The sequence below is a fragment of the Desmodus rotundus genome, chromosome 10 (assembly GCF_022682495.2).
Source record: "Desmodus rotundus isolate HL8 chromosome 10, HLdesRot8A.1, whole genome shotgun sequence".
NCBI lineage: Eukaryota > Metazoa > Chordata > Mammalia > Chiroptera > Phyllostomidae > Desmodus > Desmodus rotundus.
This window is the reverse complement of record NC_071396.1, coordinates 63,493,586-63,513,465: the sequence shown is the minus strand read 5'-3', so window position 1 is coordinate 63,513,465 and position 19,880 is coordinate 63,493,586. Positions and strand designations below refer to the sequence as shown.

At 42.0% G+C, this 19,880-nt stretch overlaps 1 protein-coding gene across 2 annotated transcripts in view; it reads left to right on the top strand.

Moving 5' to 3' along the window:
- The window catches only part of GNAL (G protein subunit alpha L), a 181,536-nt gene that overhangs the window by 156,831 nt on the left and 4,825 nt on the right, over positions 1–19,880 (top strand). For both annotated transcript variants that reach the window (XM_053912991.2, XM_024580153.4), the window contains exons 6-11: positions 4,189–4,243; positions 5,748–5,821; positions 6,393–6,451; positions 6,790–6,910; positions 14,326–14,456; positions 17,433–17,500. In XM_053912991.2, coding sequence (XP_053768966.1) covers positions 4,189–4,243; positions 5,748–5,821; positions 6,393–6,451; positions 6,790–6,910; positions 14,326–14,456; positions 17,433–17,500 — 508 coding nt within the window. The remainder of the gene's footprint in view (positions 1–4,188; positions 4,244–5,747; positions 5,822–6,392; positions 6,452–6,789; positions 6,911–14,325; positions 14,457–17,432; positions 17,501–19,880) is intronic.

Here is a 19,880-nt window from a genome sequence, read left to right as displayed (position 1 = left end):
CTAGAAGTCCAGGAAATTCAGAGAGTCCCAAAGAAGTTGGACCCAAGCAGGAACATGCAAGGCACATCATAATCACATTACCCAAGATTAAATAGAAGGAGAGAATCTTAGGAGCAGCAAGAGAAAAGGACACAGTTACCTACAAAGGAGTTCTTGTAAGACTATTTCTCAAAAGAAACCTTGCAGGCAAGAAGGGGCTGGAAAGAAGAATTCCAAGTCATGAAAGGCAAGGACCTACATCCAAGATTACTCTATCCAGCAAAGCTATCATTTAGAATGGAAGGGCAGATCAAGTGCTTCCCAGATAAGGTCCAGTTAAAGGAGTTCATTATCACCAAGCCCTTATTATATGAAATGTTAGAGGGATTTATCTAAGAAAAAGATGATCAAAACTATGAATGGTAAAATGACAACAAACACAACTATCGACAACTAAACCTAAAAAAAAAACCAGAACAGGAAGAGAATCACAGAAATGGAGATCACATGGAGGGTTATCAGCAGGGCAGAAGAGGAGGGAGAATGGAGGAAAAGGTACAGGGAATAAGACACATAAATGGTAGGTAGAAAATAGACAGGGGTGTGGGGAGAGATGGTTAAGAATAGCATAGGAAATGGAGAAGGGAATGAACTTATAGGTACAACCCATGGACATGAACTAAGGGGAGGGGGAATGCTGGTGGGAGGTGGGGTGCAAGGCAGAGGGGAATAAAGGGGAGGAAAAATGGGACAACTGTAATAGCACAATCAATAAAATATACTTTAAAAAATAAAATTAAAATGAATACAAAATAAGTCATCTTTTCATGATCCCTTCCTGTCCCCTCTCATGATTGACTCCATGGCCGTAAGAACTCTGACTTTTAAGTTATTTTTGAGGAGGGGCAGACAGTAGATGAGAAATAAACAATGGATTGCTATTTTGCACCAGTATCAAACAAAAGGAAGGTCCAGATAATGAGATTAAAATGCTTCTGCAAATATAAATATCCTCAGGTGTAGCAGAGAATGAAAAAATGAAGTAAAATGCTTTTTTGCCTTTCTCTAAAATTAATAGGCATGTCCTCAAGTGAGGATTAAAAAAAACTCATCCCTGTATATATTATCTTAGGACCCCTGATTTGAAGTCCTCTTACAACATGCTGGGAAGTATGTGGATTGAACCAAAGATCTAGTCAAAAAGTTGACAAAATTCTGTTATAGATTTTTATTTTATTCCTTTATTCCTTAGAACAGGGGTGTCAGACTCATTTTTACCAGGGGCCACATCAGCCTCGCGGTTGCCTTCAAAAGGCTGAAATAATTTTAGGACTGTAGAAATGTAACTACTCCTTTACTATTAAGGAGTTGAAATTACATTCAGCCCTTTGAAGGCAACCGCGAGGCTGATGTGGCCCCCAGTAAAAATGAGTTTGACACCCCTGCCTTAGAGAGTGTTTCAAAGAACTGGGAAATGCATTCACATTCAAAGAGAGTTTTCACTTTTTATTTTCACTGCACAAATGTGAAACCCATGAATGCAGAATACCATTCAGCATCAGTAACAAGTCAGAAGATACATTTGGAAATGTTCATTGATGCTTCTCAGGTCTCACTTAGATGGTTAAGCATCAGAGCCAAAAGGATCTTTAGTATCCATCCTGGACACTGGGGATGGGAAAAGAACTTGACATCTTTGCCTTTGTCATCGACATCTCAGAACCACTTATTTTTAGCAGCATTCAGGAAGGTACTATGCTTCCTTTGGAAGGCAGTCTTTAATCTCATCTATCAGAAACTTTTGATATATTTTTAAACCATATTCCATTGTTTCTACTTATACTAGTTATTACCATCTTAAGTCACCCACCTCCCTCCACCTTATCTGCATCCTGATAGAATTAGTTGCTTCCTAAACTCTAATTAAAGCCAAAGGCTTTATATTTAGTTTCATTTTTAGTTACTTAGTTACTTCCAGCCCTTTTAATCAGAGACGATAAGTTTCTGTATCACATGTCAGTATATGACCCCAGCCAAGAAAACAGAACAGATCATTTCTAAATCAAATTATTGTAGCCCACGGGTTGGGGTCAGGGCAGGGAGCAGCTCATCTTCCCTTCCAAGACCCTCCTGGTTGTCTGGGCTACAGTCCAGAGCTCTCTTTCCAGGAGCAGAAACCTCTCTCACTTCCTCACTGATCTTTTGGCTCCTTTCCTGCTAGATGGTCAGGAACTCAGTATGTACTCCAAGGCCCTCTTCACTCCACCACATTCAAGAGCACCAAGTGGTTAGCCAAACTGCTTTGCGGTCTTCAAACCAGGTCTCCAGCAAGGGCAGGGCTCTCCACTCCCTGGGGCCTCCATGTTCCCCCAGTTCTCATGCTGTCCCCTCCTGTGGCATTTCCAGGGTTGTTTGTATTCTTTCCAGACTGGTCCATCTCACACACCAGCTCTGCACCCCAGGACAGTTCACCTACCACTGTACATAGGCAGCAGCACCTACCAGAAAGGCCACAGGGAGATCAGGATCCCTTTGGCTTCTCAGTGGCCCTGCCACCTGGTGTAGCTCTGCAGTCCTCCGGGCGAAGTTGACTTTCTTTGACCTCTCCCACAGCAGGCCGTGTAGTGACAGACACCAGTCTGCACAGCTGCTTCCCCCTTGGGTGGGACTGGCCCTGGCTTCCAGGTGAAATGTCCTCATTTCTGACACTGCCCCCACCACTTCGTGTCTCTGAAAGGGCATCTGTAACATCAGCCTGGTGGCTTACTTGCCACAGGGTTGCCTCTTGGTCCTGCAGCAGCCGAATCTTGTGCGAAATCAATGGTGTGTGGACAGAGGGCCACCAGAATGTGTCACCCCAGCACCAGGACACTGGGACTGTCTTTAGCTAGGAGTGAAGATGGCCAAGAGAATTAAGTGGCTTTACTGTGTCTCTGGCCTCCCTCATGCCCATGCTGAAAGCATCTCAAGACCTACAAGGCAGTCTAGTGGGGAAGTGTGAGGAGATGGGAAGTAACACCCTGTGCTGTGCAATATGCCCCCAAGCACAAGGGCTTAGAGGAAGACTCGATCATTGCTTTATTTCATATACCCAGCAATGGAACCCAAACTTTCCAGGCTTGGACAGGCCGGGAAGCGAGATCCTGTTCCTGTCCAAGTCACATTCACTCCCCACTGTAGAAGCCTCACCCTGGCCATGGAAAGCATGGGCTACTGAGATGCCCTCCCTCTCCTCACATGCTTTCCTGAAGCCCCACTGCACCTGTCTTTCCAGAAGCGGTCTTCTAACCACCAGCTAACCAGTCCCCATCTCTTCCTGTGTCTTGAACATGACAGTGTCCTTTGGGGGCTGGGCACTTACCTATGCCAGCTCCAAGAGTAGGAGGCGAGCAAACGTCCATGCATCAGACAAATATTTAGGGGGCAGGTCTGTATGAAGTGCTGGGGGCCCCTAAGCCAACCAAAGACTTGTCCTGGGGGACTAAAATTCTGAGACAGAGACAGATAATAAACAGATAAGAAACAAATGTAAAACATGTCAGTACGTGGTAAGTGCTTTATAGAGAAATAAAGCAAGGTTGGCGTGGAGATGGACAAAGTGGCTATTTTACACAAGATGGACAGGGTGGCCTCTCTGCAGGGTGAGTGGGGAGATTCAGTGAAGAGAGAGCACCTGCGTCTGTCTTTTTCCACGTCCAGATGGAATGTGATTTTGCCTCCCACCTACTTCTCCATGCCTCCATTTGTGCAACATACCCGACTTCTAGGACCAGTCTTATAGCTTACACCAGGTGTGCACACCGGCTCACTTTTGGATCTTATCAGGACTTATGCTAAAGGAACATCTCTCGCTTCCTGTTTTGTATTTACATGGCAGCATGGCCTTCCCCTAGCTTAGCCTTGGAAGGAGGCCTGTGCCCCCTCCCACTTTCTGAGTGGCCCCTCACTCCCAACCCTACAGTAGTGGAGTGGTGGACAAGACGGAAGAGGGAAGGCAGAGGTAAAAAGTAAAAAGGAGGTGGCAGTAACCCCTCAATCTGGAATGTTATGCTACCTGGGCAGACACATGTACAGGAAAGAAAATGGGAATGTCCCTCCGGCTCTCTGCTGCCCTATCTTCCTGTGCTTGTGTGACTATCCCATATGTCACCCACTACCCAGGAGAAAGTCATCAGAGCACATTCTGAGCACTGCTGGCTTGCTTTTCAGCTTCCTGGAAAGAATCGACAGTGTCAGCTTGGTGGACTACACCCCCACAGACCAGGTATGTGAAGTCAGAGCTGTGGCTGCCCGTTGGAACCCTGTGAGATTAAAGAAATTGCCAGTATTAAAGGGATTATTTTAAATGGATTAAGGAAAAATGTCTTTAAATAACTGCTTGCAAATTGTGTGACTCCTGTTTGCACTAGTGGTATGTTTATCATGCCCTGTTAATTGGCTCATTGACTTAGCTCTCTGAAAGGTACTAAATTCCTAAATTTAGTACATTTAGTAAATTCCAATATCAAAATTCCTAAATTTAGTACATGTAGTAAATTCCAATATCAAAATAATTTTATTTGTGCAATAGGACTAAGCAATTCCCATTCCTCTTGGGAGATCTCAATTGAAAACTAACCCTTTACTACCCCAGCTTCATAAACTCTGCCCATTCTGCTTTTGGCCCTTGTCTGAGTCACAGCCTCCAGGCTCACTCACCAGGCTTTCCAGGGCTTAAGCCAAAGAAAAGTACCCCTTTGCAAGTATCAGAGAGAAACCTTCCATGCCCCACAAAACCTTTGACCCTCAGGCATCTGTAGAAACTTGGAGAACCCTGAATTGTTCCGCTTGAGAGTCCTCTAGACGCCTCCAGAGGTACTGAGTTCCAAAGAAGTTACGGGGACTCCATTCACACTGCCTCCATCCAACAGTCCCCAGTGTTTGTGTCCCGGGAGGGCCTTGGTCCTCGGCCCCTCTTGAAGGCCCTCTCTTCTCTGTCCTTCCTGGAGGTCTGTGCTCTTCTCCATCCCTTGAACTCCACCTGTCTCTGAGGCTGACTCCAAGAGTTCAGAATTACCTAACAGAGCAATGGAGCCTTCCTGGTCTTCAGTCAATTCCATGAAGCTGTCCTAAGCACTCTCATCAGGCTAGCAGGGGAGGACCACCTCTTGGAATGATTGGAGGGTCTGCTTCATTAACATCATAATGAATTTGTGATCAGAAAGAAATACCCCTGACATCTGACAAATGTACAAAAGATGTCAGCTTTGTAAAACTGGCTTTCTCATCCCCTCCAGACTGCAATCATCTCTTATCTTAGAATAGAAGTATGTGAGGAAGAGATCTGAAATCAACTAGCATCCAGTCCAAAAATTCCATGATCTGTGAATACAGTTATACTTCCTTTGGTTTCTCACCCAAACAGATCTGAACCTGAAGCAGCTGGCTCCCCGGTTGTACCAGTTGAGCACTGGCAGCATCTCTGCCCAGAACACTGGGCAGTGATGTGGCCGTCAGGAGCATGACAGTCAGTGGCTACATTTATCAGTGATTTTTTAAAAATCCTAAAGAAAATAAAAGCACAGCTCTCAAGCCTCTTGACACTGTAACTATGACTTTCTGGGGTGGGAGGGGACAGAACACTTCACCTGAGATTTCATTTACTGTATTATTGTTCCTGTTATAGAAAAAGAAACTGCTCTTTAAAAAACTATTACAGTTGTATCCAGGGCTTTCCTTCTGGAGAACAATGGTGTCAACTTGATTTGCTTTTCTCTTCCTGCTCTCAGGACCTTCTCAGATGCAGAGTTCTGACATCAGGGATTTTTGAGACACGATTCCAAGTGGACAAAGTAAACTTTCAGTAAGTGTGTTGTCGAGAGCAGGCCTGCTGCAGAGCTGTGGGCAGGAAGTTCTCCTTGCTGCCTGCTGGGGCCCGACAGGACTTGGGGCCAGGGGACCCAGCTCCCACCCACAGCCCTCAGGCTTCCGGGAGCAGAATCCCAAATGTGCACTGCCATCCTTTTGGATAAGTAAATACAGACTCTGTGGTCCTGAGGTACCTGCAGAAAGTGTAAGTAAGGGAGGAATCCAAGACTGGAAAGGCCTGAGAAGGTGAGAAAGATCTGAGGCATTGGGGTAGGTAGAGAGAAACTGCAGCCAGAAAACTCGGGGAGAGGGGTACACTGTGCAGGCTGCCCTGAGAAGAGGGGCCTGAGCCAGCCTGATTACCACAGGGTGAGAGCTGGGCGAGAGAAGTAACTGGGTGTGGATGCCAGCCTGGCACCCTAGTGCAGAACCTGGGGCTGGGCCCGAGCAGTCTGCTGAGGCTACACAGGCAGGGCTGCAAGCTGGACAGCAATGGAGAAGAGCACAGAAGGACAGGGTACTTCCTCACACCCCCAAGTAATTATTGTCCTGTTGTCCTTCCACAGCATGTTTGATGTTGGTGGCCAGAGGGACGAGAGAAGAAAATGGATCCAGTGCTTTAATGGTGATTTCTATGCTCTCAAGAAAATGGGATGAATGTGCACACTCACTCCTGCTACTATGTTTAAGTAGTTTTAAATGACATCATCTATAAAATGTCTTAAATATGAATTTCAGAAATAAGAAATTTAAGACCCGAATTTCCATTTACCATTTGCTGATATGGGTAGACTCCTGATTAGGCACATTACTGAACAGCCAGTTACACACACAGAGCCACTTCAAGTCATTCTTATACTCGTGGAGAGAAAACTACCCTGCAAATGGGTAGCAGTGGGATGTGTACTTTATCATAACCCCCAGTGGCCATCTGTCTAACTTCTTCTCTCTTCTCTCACTAAGATGTCACCGCTATCATTTACGTGGCGGCCTGCAGTAGCTACAACATGGTGATTCGGGAAGATAACAACACCAACAGGCTGAGAGAGTCCCTGGATCTTTTTGAAAGCATCTGGAACAACAGGTTGTAAAACTAATAAATTCGGTCTCACCACTGGATTGTAAGTTTTCTTTCATTAAAAGTATCATTCAGCTCACTTTCATTTTTATTCTCCTGATATAGTCGTTCTTCCCTTACTGATAAATCCAAATTTGTGAAAAGTATCTTTTTAGTCCATCTCTATATAGATATTCTTAACATGGGACTGTTCCTTCATAAAGCTCTGTTAGTGTGTTGTCAAGAAAATGTAAAAATCTATTTTGAAAGCATAAGATTATATCTAGAGTTCAAAATTGGTTTGGTTTTGTTTTCATAATTTGGGAAGTGCCCATATTAAACACCCACATACAAACAAATAGATGATCCCTAAGATCAGTTACAGTTCAAAGGTACAGTCATGTTTGAAGGTGCTGCTGCTGAACTGCAAACACACACACCAAGTGCTACACATGTGACTCAAAATCAAAGTTTCTTCTGAAATACTGGGGAAGAAATAGCATCAAGAAGAACAGAAACATAAGCTGTCCTCACAAAAGGTTTGGGTTATCAGAAAAGTATTTCTCTAATAAACTATTCAACAGTTTTCAAACCATTCTTACCTTTATAGTATTAACACAGTTAATGGGAGTTAGGGAATACTGGACATACAGAAAAATACGTTGGAGTCATTAAAAATTTATATACATATATGTATAGATAGATAAATAGATATAGATAGATATACATATAGAAATAGATACACAAAGTCACACACAGTCACATGGGAAAATGACCAAAATATTGTTAAATGAAAAGGCAGATTTAAAAATATGTTGAACTTATTTTTTTAAATATGATAAATATATATGAACATAGAAAAAAACCTTAAAGTAAAAATATAAAAATTCTAATAGTTGTTTCTGGGTGGAATTACATTTTTTCTATATATTAATTTTTCTATAATTAAAATTCAATTTTTTAAGTAAGGAGATAAAAACCTGTATTCACAAAACTACACAACACTGAGAAAAGAAATTAAGGAAGACACAAACAAATGAAAGCATATACCATGTTCATGGATTGGAAGAATTAACATCATTAAAAGGTCCACACTATCCAAAGCAATGTAAAGATTCAATGCAATTCCTATTAAAATACCAATGACGTATTTCACAGATATAGAACAAACATTTCAAAAATGTATATGGAACCATAAATGACCCCGAAGAGCCACAGCAATTTTGAGAAAGAAGAACAAAGCAGAAGGGATCACCATACCTGACATCAAACTATACTACAAGGCCACAGTAATCAAAACAGTCTGGTACTGGCATAAGAACAGACACACAGATCAATGGAACAGAATAGAGAGCCCAGAAATAAACCCAAGTCTCTGTTGTCAATTAATATTCAACAAAGGGGACAGAAGCATAAAATGGAGTAAAAATAGCCTCTTCAACAAATGGTGTTGGGAGATCTGGACGGCCAGGTACAAAAAAATGAAACTCGAGCACCAAATTACACCATACACAAAAATAAACTCAAGGTGGATGAAAGACTTAAATATAAGTCATGACACCATTAAAGTCCTAGAAGAGAACACAGGCAGGGAAATCTCAGATTTCCACATAGCAATATTTTCACTGATAGGTCCCCTAGAGAAAGGGACATAAAGGAAAGAGTAAATAAACTGGACTTTATCAAAATAAAAAGCTTCTGCATGGCTAAAGAAAAAACAGCAAAATGAAAAGGGAGCCAACCATACAGGAAAACATATTTGCAAATCATACCTCAGACAAGGGTTTAATCTCCAAAATATATAAAGAACTCCCACAACTACACTCCAGGAAGACAAACAACCCGAATAAAAAATGGGCAAGGGACCTGAACATACACTTCTCCAAGGAGGACATACAAAGGGCCCAGAGACCCATGAAAGGATGCTCAGCATCACTAGCCATCAGAGAGATGCAAATTAAAACCGCAATGAGATACCCATCATAACCAAATCAACGAACAACAAGTGCTGGCCAGCTTGTGGAGAAAAGGGAGCCCTAGTGCACTGTTGGTGGGAATGCAGACTGATGCAGCCACTGTGAAAAACAGTATGGAATTTCCTCAAAAGACTGAAAATGGAACTGCCTTTTGACCCAGCAATTCCACTGCTGGGATTGTACCCTAAGCATCCTGAAACACCCATTCAAAAGAACCTATGCACTCCAATGTTCATAGCAGCACAATTTACAGTAGCCAAGTGTTAGAGTGAAAATGGAGACAACTGTACTTGAACAATAAAAATAAACAAAAATAAAAATTCATTTTTACATATATTTAATGTATTTTTAGATCAAATATATATATTTTATTGTTCAGTAAAAATGTTATTTATTGTTCAAGTACAGTTGTCTCTGTTTTCCCATCACTCTCCCCTGCCCCACCCATTCCAATCTCCCACCCTCGAACCTACTCCCCTTTGGCTTTGTCCATGAGTCCTTTATATATGTCTCTTGATGACCCTTTCCCTTCTTCCCCCTATTTTCCCCCTCTCTCTATCCCTATGGTTACTGTCAATTTGTTCTTTATTTAATGTCTCTGGTTATATTTTATTTGCTTACTTGTTTTATTGATTAGGTTCCACTTATAGGTGAGATCATATGGTATTTGTTTTCACCACCTGGCTTATTTCACTTAGCATAATGCTCTCCAGATCCATCTATGCTGTTGCAAAGGGTTGGAACTCCTTCTTTCATAGTTTTTTGATCCACTCATTTACTGATGGGCACTTAGGTTGCTTCCAGCACTTGGCTACTGTAAATTGTGCTGCTATGAACATTGGAGTGCATAGGTTCTTTTGAATGGGTGTTTCAGGATGCTTAGGGTACAATCCCAGCAGTGGAATTGCTGGGTCAAAAGGCAGTTCCATTTTCAGTCTTTTGAGGAAATTCCATACTGTTTTTCACAGTGGCTGCATCAGTCTGCATTCCCACCAACAGTGCACTAGGGCTCCCTTTTCTCCACAAGCTGGCCAGCACTTGTTGTTCGTTGATTTGGTTATGATGGGTATCTCATTGCGGTTTTAATTTGCATCTCTCTGATGGCTAGTGATGCTGAGCATCCTTTCATGGGTCTCTGGGCCCTTTGTATGTCCTCCTTGGAGAAGTGTATGTTCAGGTCCCTTGCCCATTTTTTATTCGGGTTGTTTGTCTTCCTGGAGTGTAGTTGTGGGAGTTCTTTATATATTTTGGAGATTAAACCCTTGTCTGAGGTATGATTTGCAAATATGTTTTCCTGTATGGTTGGCTCCCTTTTCATTTTGCTGTTTTTTCTTTAGCCATGCAGAAGCTTTTTATTTTGATAAAGTCCAGTTTATTTACTCTTTCCTTTATGTCCCTTTCTCTAGGGGACCTATCAGTGAAAATATTGCTATGTGGAAATCTGAGATTTCCCTGCCTGTGTTCTCTTCTAGGACTTTAATGGTGTCATGACTTATATTTAAGTCTTTCATCCACCTTGAGTTTATTTTTGTGTATGGTGTAATTTGGTGCTCGAGTTTCATTTTTTTGTACCTGGCCGTCCAGATCTCCCAACACCATTTGTTGAAGAGGCTATTTTTACTCCATTTTATGCTTCTGTCCCCTTTGTTGAATATTAATTGACAACAGAGACTTGGGTTTATTTCTGGGCTCTCTATTCTGTTCCATTGATCTGTGTGTCTGTTCTTATGCCAGTACCAGACTGTTTTGATTACTGTGGCCTTGTAGTATAGTTTGATGTCAGGTATGGTGATCCCTTCTGCTTTGTTCTTCTTTCTCAAAATTGCTGTGGCTCTTTGGGGTCATTTATGGTTCCATATACATTTTTGAAATGTTTGTTCTATATCTGTGAAATACGTCATTGGTATTTTAATAGGAATTGCATTGAATCTTTACATTGCTTTGGATAGTGTGGACCTTTTAATGATGTTAATTCTTCCAATCCATGAACATGGTATATGCTTTCATTTGTTTGTGTCTCCCTTAATTCCTTCAGAGTTGTTTTGTTTTCTGAGAACAAGTCTTTTACCTCCTTGGTTTAAAAAAATGATTTTTTTTCTCTAGGTACTTTATTTTTCTTGTTTCTATAGCAAATGAGATTATTTTCCTTATTTCTGTTTCAAATATTTCATTCTTGGTGTACAAAAATGCCTTTAATTTCTGAATATGACTTTGTATCCTGCTGTTTTGCCAAATTCATTTATGAGGTCGAGTAGTTTTTTGGTGGAGTCTATAGGATTTTCTTTGTACACTATCATGTCATCTGCAAACAATGACAGTTTTGCTTCCTCCTTTCCAATTTGGATGCCTTTTCCATCTTTTTCTTGTTTGATCACTGTGGCTAAGAGTCCCAATACTCTGTGGAACAGAAGTGGTGAAAGCAGACATCCTTGTCTTGGGCTGATCTTAATGGAAAAACTTTTAGTTTTTTCCCATTGAGTATGATGTTGGCTGTAGGTTTTTTGTATATGGCCTTTATCATGTTGCAGTATATTCCCTCTACTCTCACTTTGCTGAGTGTTTTTATCATAAATGGGTTCTGTGCCTTATCAAATGCTTTTCCCACATCTATTGATATGATCATGTGGGTTCTTTTCTTTCCTTTTGTTTATGTGATGTATTACATTTATTGACTTGTGAATATTGTACCATCTTTGCATGCCTGGGATGAATCCTACTTGATCATGGTGTATGATCTTTTTAATGTATTGTTGGATGTGATTTGCCAATATTTTGTTGAGGATTTTAGCGTCTATGTTCATCAGCAATATTGGCCTGTAGTTTTCTTTCTTTGTTGTGTTTTTATGTGTTTGGGGGATTAGGATGTTGCTGCCTTCATAAAGAGAGTTTGGGAGTCTTCCCTCTTCTTGGATTTTTGGTAATAGTCTGTGAAGGATAAGGGTTAACTCTTCCTTAAATGTTGTAAAATTCTCCTGTGAAACCATCTGGTCCAGGGCTTTTGTGTGCTGGTAGTTTTTTGATTACTGCTTCAATTTCACCAGCTGTTGTAGGTCTTTTCAGGCTTTCTGCTTCTTCTTCATTCAGTTTTGGAAGGTTAAGTTTCTCTAGAAATTTTCCATTTCACCTAAGTTTTCAAATTTCTTGGCATACAGTTGTTCATACTAACTTCTTACAAACCTTTGTATTTCTGTGGTTATCAGTTGTAATCTCTTGTGATTCATTTCTGATTTTATTTATTTGGGTCCTCTCTCCTTTTTTCTTCATGAGTCTGCTTAAAGGCTTGTCGATTTTGTTTATCTTTTCAAAGAACCAGCTCCTGGATTTATTGATCCTTACAATTGTTCTTTTAGTCTTTATGTCATTTAATTCTGCTCTGATCTTGGTTATTTCCTTCCTTCTACTCTCTCTGGGCTGTCTTTGTTATTGTTCTTCCCGTTCTTTTAGATGTAGGTTTAGACTGTTTATTTGATTTGTTTTTTTTTTTTTTAGGTAGGCCTGTATCACTGTGATCTCCCCTCTAAGGACTGCCTTCTTCACTGTGTCCTATAAGTTTTGCAATGTTGTGTGTTCATTTTCATTTGTTTCCAGAAACCTTTTGATTTCTTCCTTGATCTCATGCTTAACACATTCTTTGTTTAATAGCATGCTATTCAATCTCCATGATTCTGAGTGTTTTTGAGTTTTTTCCTTGAGGTTGATTTCTAGTTTCAGTCCCTTGTGATCTGAGAAGATGCTTGATATGACTTCAATTTTCTTGAATTTGTTGAGGCTTTTTTTGTGTCCTATCATGTGTTCTATCTTTGAAAATGTTCCACATGCATTTGAAAACAATGTGTATTTTGCTTCTTTGGGATGAAAGGTTCTACATGTATCAGTAAAGTACATTTGATCTAATGGGCTATTCATTTCCACAATATCCTTGTTGATATTTTGTTTGGAAGATCTATCTATTGTTGACAGTGGGGTGTTAAAATCCCAACAATTGTATTGCTGTCTATATCTTTCTTGACATCCTCCAAGATTTTCCTTACATATTTAGATGCTCCTATGTTGGGTGCATCTATAATATTTATGTCTTCTTGATGTATTCTTTCCTTGAATATTATTAAGTGTCCTTCTGTGTCTCTTTTTATGGCCTTTGTTTTGAAGTCTGTTTTGTCTACGTATTGCTACCCCAGCTCTTTTTTTCCTGTCCATTTACTTAGAATATTTTTTTCCAACCTTTCACTTTCAGTCTGTGTAAGTCTTTTGTTCTGAGGTGGGTCTCTTCTCGGCAGCATGTGTGGGTCACATTTTCTTGTCCATTCTGCTACCCTGTTTTTTGATTGGAGCATTTAGTCCATTTACAATAAGGTTATTATTGATATGTATGTATTCATTGCTATTTTGTCCCCTTTGTACCTGTGTTCCTCTCTCTCTTGCTCTTTTTCTCCCTGCTGTTAAAGCAGTCTGTTTAGCATATCTTGCAGTGCTGGTTTGGTGGAGGTGTATTCTTTCAGCCTTCTTTTGTCTGGGAAACTCCTTATTTGGCCTTCCATATTAATTGAGAGCCTTGCTGGATAGAGTAGTCTTGGTTGCAGGACTTTGCTTTTCATTACTTGGAATATTTCTTGCCATTCCTTTCTGGCTTGTAGTGTTTTTGTTGAGAAGTCAGTTGCTAGCCTTATCAGGGCTCCCTTGTATGTTACTTCCTGTTTCTCCCTTGCTGCCTTTAGTCTCTGTTTCCCTTTGAATTTTGCCATTTTAATTACTTTTTTTGTATTTTTTAACTAGAAGAACCCTTAAGGCTATTTCCACTTGGGGGAAGAATGGATTGTGTTTCTAATTCATAGTAAGATCCCTGTGCACTAATCATCAGCTTGATTCCTTTGAAGTAATAGAATTTCTAACGGTTTGCTGATGCGCACACTGAATTCGTGTTAAGCCATTTCTCAGTGCCTATTTAATGAAACAGAGCGCTTTCCAGCCTACACCTTCACTGTATCTTGGCCCCTCCCCTTAGCCTGTCCTGTCCAGTGCAGTGATATAGACCTGATTAACATCCTGCTCGAGGTTGGAGAACCTCAGATGTAGTCAGAAGTGCCGGGGGAAGAACCAAGGCAGCTGCAAACTATTTTTTGTGTGATTAGCCAATGAGTCCCGTATCTTCCTTTAACTTCTAGTTTTTGACCCTTTATTATTATGTAGGTAAACCCTAGCTTTGGTACCAGTAAATTTATGTGTTCAGTAAAGATAAGTTAGAAAGTGCTACACTGCTAAATCAACTCCTATGTTTATTTACCATTATAAGAATGTCTTTCTTATAGATGGAGTGGGGGACCAAGATACTGGTGTATTAAATAATGCTAAATCCTATACATCATCAGGAAGGTGGCAACGTTGTCCTTTTCATTAAATTCCTCCTATGTTAGATGTACTTGCCCATACAGAGGATGTGAAATTTGTATGTTTATATCTCCTTTTCAGGTGGTTACGGACCATTTCTATAATCTTGTTCTTGAACAAACAAGATATGCTGGCAGAAAAAGTCTTGGCAGGGAAATCAAAAATTGAAGATTATTTCCCAGAATATGCAAATTATACTGTTCCTGAAGATGGTAAGATTTCAAAACAAGTTTCTCCTGATTAAGGAAAAGACTTAATTGTTCTTTCCATAGCCCTGTAACTATAATTCAAACAGTTCAGATGAATCTAGAAAACTCAGTTAATTAAAATCAATCCTCTCGAATACTGCCCCACCTCAAGTAGGAGAGTATTAAAATGTCCTATGTAGGGTTCCATTTGTAAAAATTTGAGAGTTTGACTTTCCATTTAAACTGTCCAGTTGGAGAAAGGGCAGTTTTATGTATGAGTATGTCATTAGTTGGGATAAGTTCTACCTCTTGGTGCCTCAGTTGGGACTGCTGTGAACTGGGCAGTCCTTTACATCAACCTTCACACTGAACCTTCACCATAACCCTATGAGAGTTTCTATTATTGAGTTTTCTTGTGGAAAGTAAGACTGGGAGAGGTAAAGTTCTTGTTCAAAGTCAGTCAGGTAGAACCTATGAGGACAAGGCAGGCTTTGAACCCTTTACTCCAAAGCCTGTGATTTTAGCCACCATGTTTACATCTCTTGTCTCCAGGGATGACTTTAGCAAGACATTGGTTACCTCTCAGGGAGATCAACCATCTGTGGGTGTTCCTGGGACCTGGGACTTTCAGTGCTAAAGCCAAGAAGGTCCTGTCCAGGCAAACCCTGGTAGAGTTGATAACCCCATTTCCAATTGTTGTTCTTCAGTTTTGAGTAGACACTGGGCAACCAGACTCTTATAGGACAGATTTGCTTATAGCAAAATAACACCGCGTCTTAAATTTGAATCCCAAAAAACTAGATCAAGCACAATGAAAGGGACTTTCCTAGAAACTTCCATAAAGAAGTTAAGAAAATTCATCAGTCTCTTTGCACTAACCTCAGCCAGCCTAGGGGTGTGCTTTCCAAGGCTAAGGTAACATGCCATCTGCCTGAGGCAAATCTTCAGAGCACCCCTTGTGTTGCCCTCTCTGTTACTGGATTACCTGTCTCTCAGCAACCGACTCTAACTTCCCCAGTCACCAGTCTCCCCACCCCTATTCCCTCACCTGACCAATCAATACTCACGCTATGTGGAGATTACTTCCTAAATGCCATCTATGATAACATACGCTTCCTTTTTTTCCTTCCTCATAGCCTTGGTCCTGACCCTCATTCCCCTCTTCTCAGCTATGGATCAAGTCAGTGCAGCTTATAGCCCAGGTTCCTGGACTCTGGTCACTCAGCTTTCCAGAAAACTCTCTGAAGTTCTGAAAAGTCACCTTTCTGAAACACAATCACACCATGCTTATGATCCCTACCAACACTGAGTTAATCTTACCACAGGCTGAGGCCAAAACTGACCTGTCTAGGAAATAGTAAAAGCTTCACTCTCCTACTACCAGCAGTACTGTGCTCCTCCCCCCCACACTCAGTGACACTGTGCTTCTCCCTCCACACTCAGTGACACTGTGATCCACCCCCACACTCAGTGACACTGTGCTCCTCCCCCTCAGTCAGTGACACTGTGCTCCTCCCTCCACACTCAGTGACACTGTGCTCCACCCCCACACTCAGTGACACTGTGCTCCTCCCCCTCACTCAGTGACACTGTGCTCCTCCCTCCACACTCAGTGACACTGTACTCCACCCCCACACTCAGTCACACTGTGCTCCTCCCCCACACTCAGTCACACTGTGCTCCTCCCCCCACACTCAGTCACACTGTGCTCCTCCCCCCACACTCAGTCACACTGTGCTCCTCCCCCCCACACTCGGTCACACTGTGCTCCTCCTCCCCACACTCAGTCACACTGTGCTCCTCCCCCCCACACTCAGTGACACTGTGCTCCTCCCCCCCACACTCAGTCACACTGTGCTCCTCCCCCCCACACTCAGTCACACTGTGCTCCTCCCCCCACACTCAGTGACACTGTGCTCCTCCCCCCCACACTCGGTCACACTGTGCTCCTCCTCCCCACACTCAGTGACACTGTGCTCCTCCCCCCCACACTCAGTGACACTGTGCTCCTCCCCCCCACACTCAGTGACACTGTGCTCCTCCCCCACACTCAGTCACACTGTGCTCCTCCCCCCCACACTCAGTCACACTGTGCATTCCCCCACATTATCAGTGACACTGTTCCCCCCAACCTTGGTTATTCTGTGTTCCTCCTCCTTCCCACACTTTGTGACACTGTGATCTTACCCTATACACACTCAGTCACCCTGTGCTCCTCTCCTGCTCACCCCTCTCTCCCCTCTGCACTGGGCCTGCCCAGGCACCTGTCCTGGCCAAACATGCAGGCCTCCAGGTCAGGGCTGACTGAGCAACTGCAGAGCTCCCAAGTACCACAGTAGTTGCAACAGAGAAGAGAAGAGAGTGATGAAAACAGGCTGATTTGAAGCCTAGAGTTTAGGAAAATAAATTTCACAGGGCTACAGAAACTATTGAAGGATGATTCCGTGAACACAGACTGTATATGGGAGAAAGGCTCAAAAGGGCCTAGAGCAGAGGGGTCACCACAGTTGATTTTAATTAGGGGCTGCAGATGCTGCAGTCTGTAGTAGGAATAGTAAGAGAGGGTCTTTCTAAGAACAAGCCAGATGGAATGAGAACACAGCCCCACAGCCCAGATGAGCAGAGCCACTGCTGAAGCCATAGCCACAGGCCTGGCGCCCGGCTCCTGGAGACAGCTGGGTCTCTCACCTCCAGAGAGTGCTGAAGGCAAAGGCAGCTATGGCCTTGGCCAGTGTTCAATGAGATGCTTTCATTTTATTTGAGTGGAAGTCATCTCCCCACCACCAAAAAAGAAAGTTTTATGAGAGTTATAACTATTAAAATGATTTGAAAAGAGAAAATAAAAATGAAGGTAACATTTTAGCTTTTTGCCATTTTAGCTGTGTGCCTTTTAATACTGTAAGTATACCACAGTCCAACTTTGTAACTCATTTTATATTTTCCAGAGTTGTATCTCTGGTCCATATTACTTAACTAAAATTCCATTTGTAATTTCTACAGCAACACCAGATGCAGGAGAAGATCCCAAAGTTACAAGAGCCAAGTTCTTTATAAGGGATCTGTTTTTGGTAAGCAATTTTATTAACCTTTGTTTTCCTACAACCATAGAGTTATATTGTTCTTTGCAATTTGCAAGTAACTTACCATTTCATGATCTCATTTAATCTCCCCTCAAATTATGAGAGATGAGAGGAGGTATTGTTACTTTATCTCCTCTCTGAGCACACTGAGGTTCAGAGACGTTAGATGTCTCACCTCAGGTCACACAGCTTAAAAGCAAGAATGGCATGGAGACAAGCCAGACCCTTTTGCTTGTTGTATTTTCCAAAATAGAAAGCCTTTCAGCAGAGTCTGACATACCAGTATCCATGCTGGGTCCTCCTTTAATCCTTTGTCTTCCATTTAACACTAAGAGGCTAAAATTAATGTGAAAATGGACCTGCTCAGAATCAGACTTTTTTTTTTTACTTTCTATTTCAAGATGATTTTAAACTTACATAAAAAGTGAAAGAATTGTATAAATAACTACCATATCCTCTTCGCCCAAACTGACCAACTGGTAAAATTTTACCACATTTGCCTTATCTATTTTTTTTTTCATTTGAATAAGCCACAGTGTATAACTGGCTACAAATTTTCACTAGCCGGAAACTAACAGATACCAAGACTTACCCAAGACCATGTTCCAGTCATACCCAGACAGTACTTGGCACATGTCCATTGTGCAGAAGTAGGAATCAGCCCAGTCTGCAGCAGGAATGGTCCAAGCTGGAGGCGGGTGTTTCCATGGGAATCAGATCCTCAGCACACCTGGGAACCCCTTCTCCACCCTCCTTTCACCATACTCCCTTTTGCCTCTTGAATCCTATATTGAGTGAGAAAGTAACAAGGGTAAGAAACCAAGTCCCAAGGTGAGATCTGAGGAACAAGTATCCCCAGGAAGTAACAGGTAGTGCTGCTGGGAAAGGGCTGTGTAATGAGTCTATCTGGGAAATGTTGTGTTAAATAAAGTGAGACAAGTTTCTCTGTTGTCAGACTTCTAGAAACCTTTGCTGTGCGATGCACTTTGTGAGTCTCTTTACTCAGGGAAATTAGCTTCTAGTAGATCAAAGATTTCTTTTTTTAAGGAGCATCTTGCAAGACCATAAAATATAAAAACACATTAAAATGTGTTCCACAAATGCTATTCTAACGAGAATGAAAAAATAACCAAGTGTGCAAATTGGGCATTTAGATAAAGATTAGGAATAGAATATGAATGGCCATGCCCCCACCATTCAGTCCTTGGGCAGAAACAGTGTCTTCTCTAACAGTGGACAAACCTGGCTTGTATGCAGTTTGCAAATCAGGGAAATAAAGGCATGGGAGGTATCAGCTTACATTTTTTATTGTGGGATTTGCCTGGGGCAGTGAATCATCCAAGAAGTTTTGAGTTGGAACACCCAGCCTCAGACTTAGAAGGCATCCAGAGTGGATTGCAAAATTGGTTATTTATTAGTATTTAATCTGGACAAGAGCAAATCTTAAGTGAAAAGATAACTTTGGTAACACGAGGCCCCAAGAGAGGGTGGGGAATAAAGGTTATAAAAGGAGAAGGAGAGGTGCAGGGGGAGGACCTGTCCTTGAGGAGGATAAAAGGGGTTGGGGCTGAGAAGGGAGAGGGCACAGGGAGAAGAACCCTTCTATGAGAAGGGGCCAAGTGCTGTCTGAGCACTCTCCTTAAATGTCACAAGAGAAGGGGTATGACCACCAGGAAGTATGTCCCAGGTAAGGTCATTTCTTCCCATGGAGAGGCATCTTAGAACAGGAGGATCTTAGAATGAAAGGAGACAGGAGGAGGGAGGGCCAGGTAGTCAGCCCCCAGCATCCCCCCAGTCATAGTCAACCAGACCTGTCCCTCAAACTGGAAACCACCTATAAGGCCCAGCCCAGACCTCGACCAGAGAGTCTCTTCCAAGGCCAGTGTTGCCAAACCTTTTAAAGCAGAAGGTGGTGAGTGTGCAGTCACAACCCTGTGTAAGATACTATTAGCATGTTAGAAGCCTGCATGTTTTCTGAGATGTCTTCCTCATATTTTACTAGATCATCTCAAATTTCTTTCACCTTGACCATTATCTCCTAAGAAAGGGCCTCAGAGAATAAGGCAGCAGCTGGGTGACCCAGCCAAGCAGAGTCTGGAACGCCATTTTCCTTGACAAGCTTATTCCTATTATTTTTAATGAACATAAGCTTTTTTAGAGATTTAAACTGTTTGAAATTTGCAAACTGCAACAACTGTTATTTGTAATAACTCCATTCCTTTCCAGGCAGGGAGGAACTGGTCACACTGTTAGAGAAGAAAGCCTATTTTCATTCACTCACTATGCACTTACTCTCCTTGTTCCACACACCTCACCTTGTGTTTTAGGGCTAAAAAGATATGTAACTTACAGACTTTGGTGTCCTTAA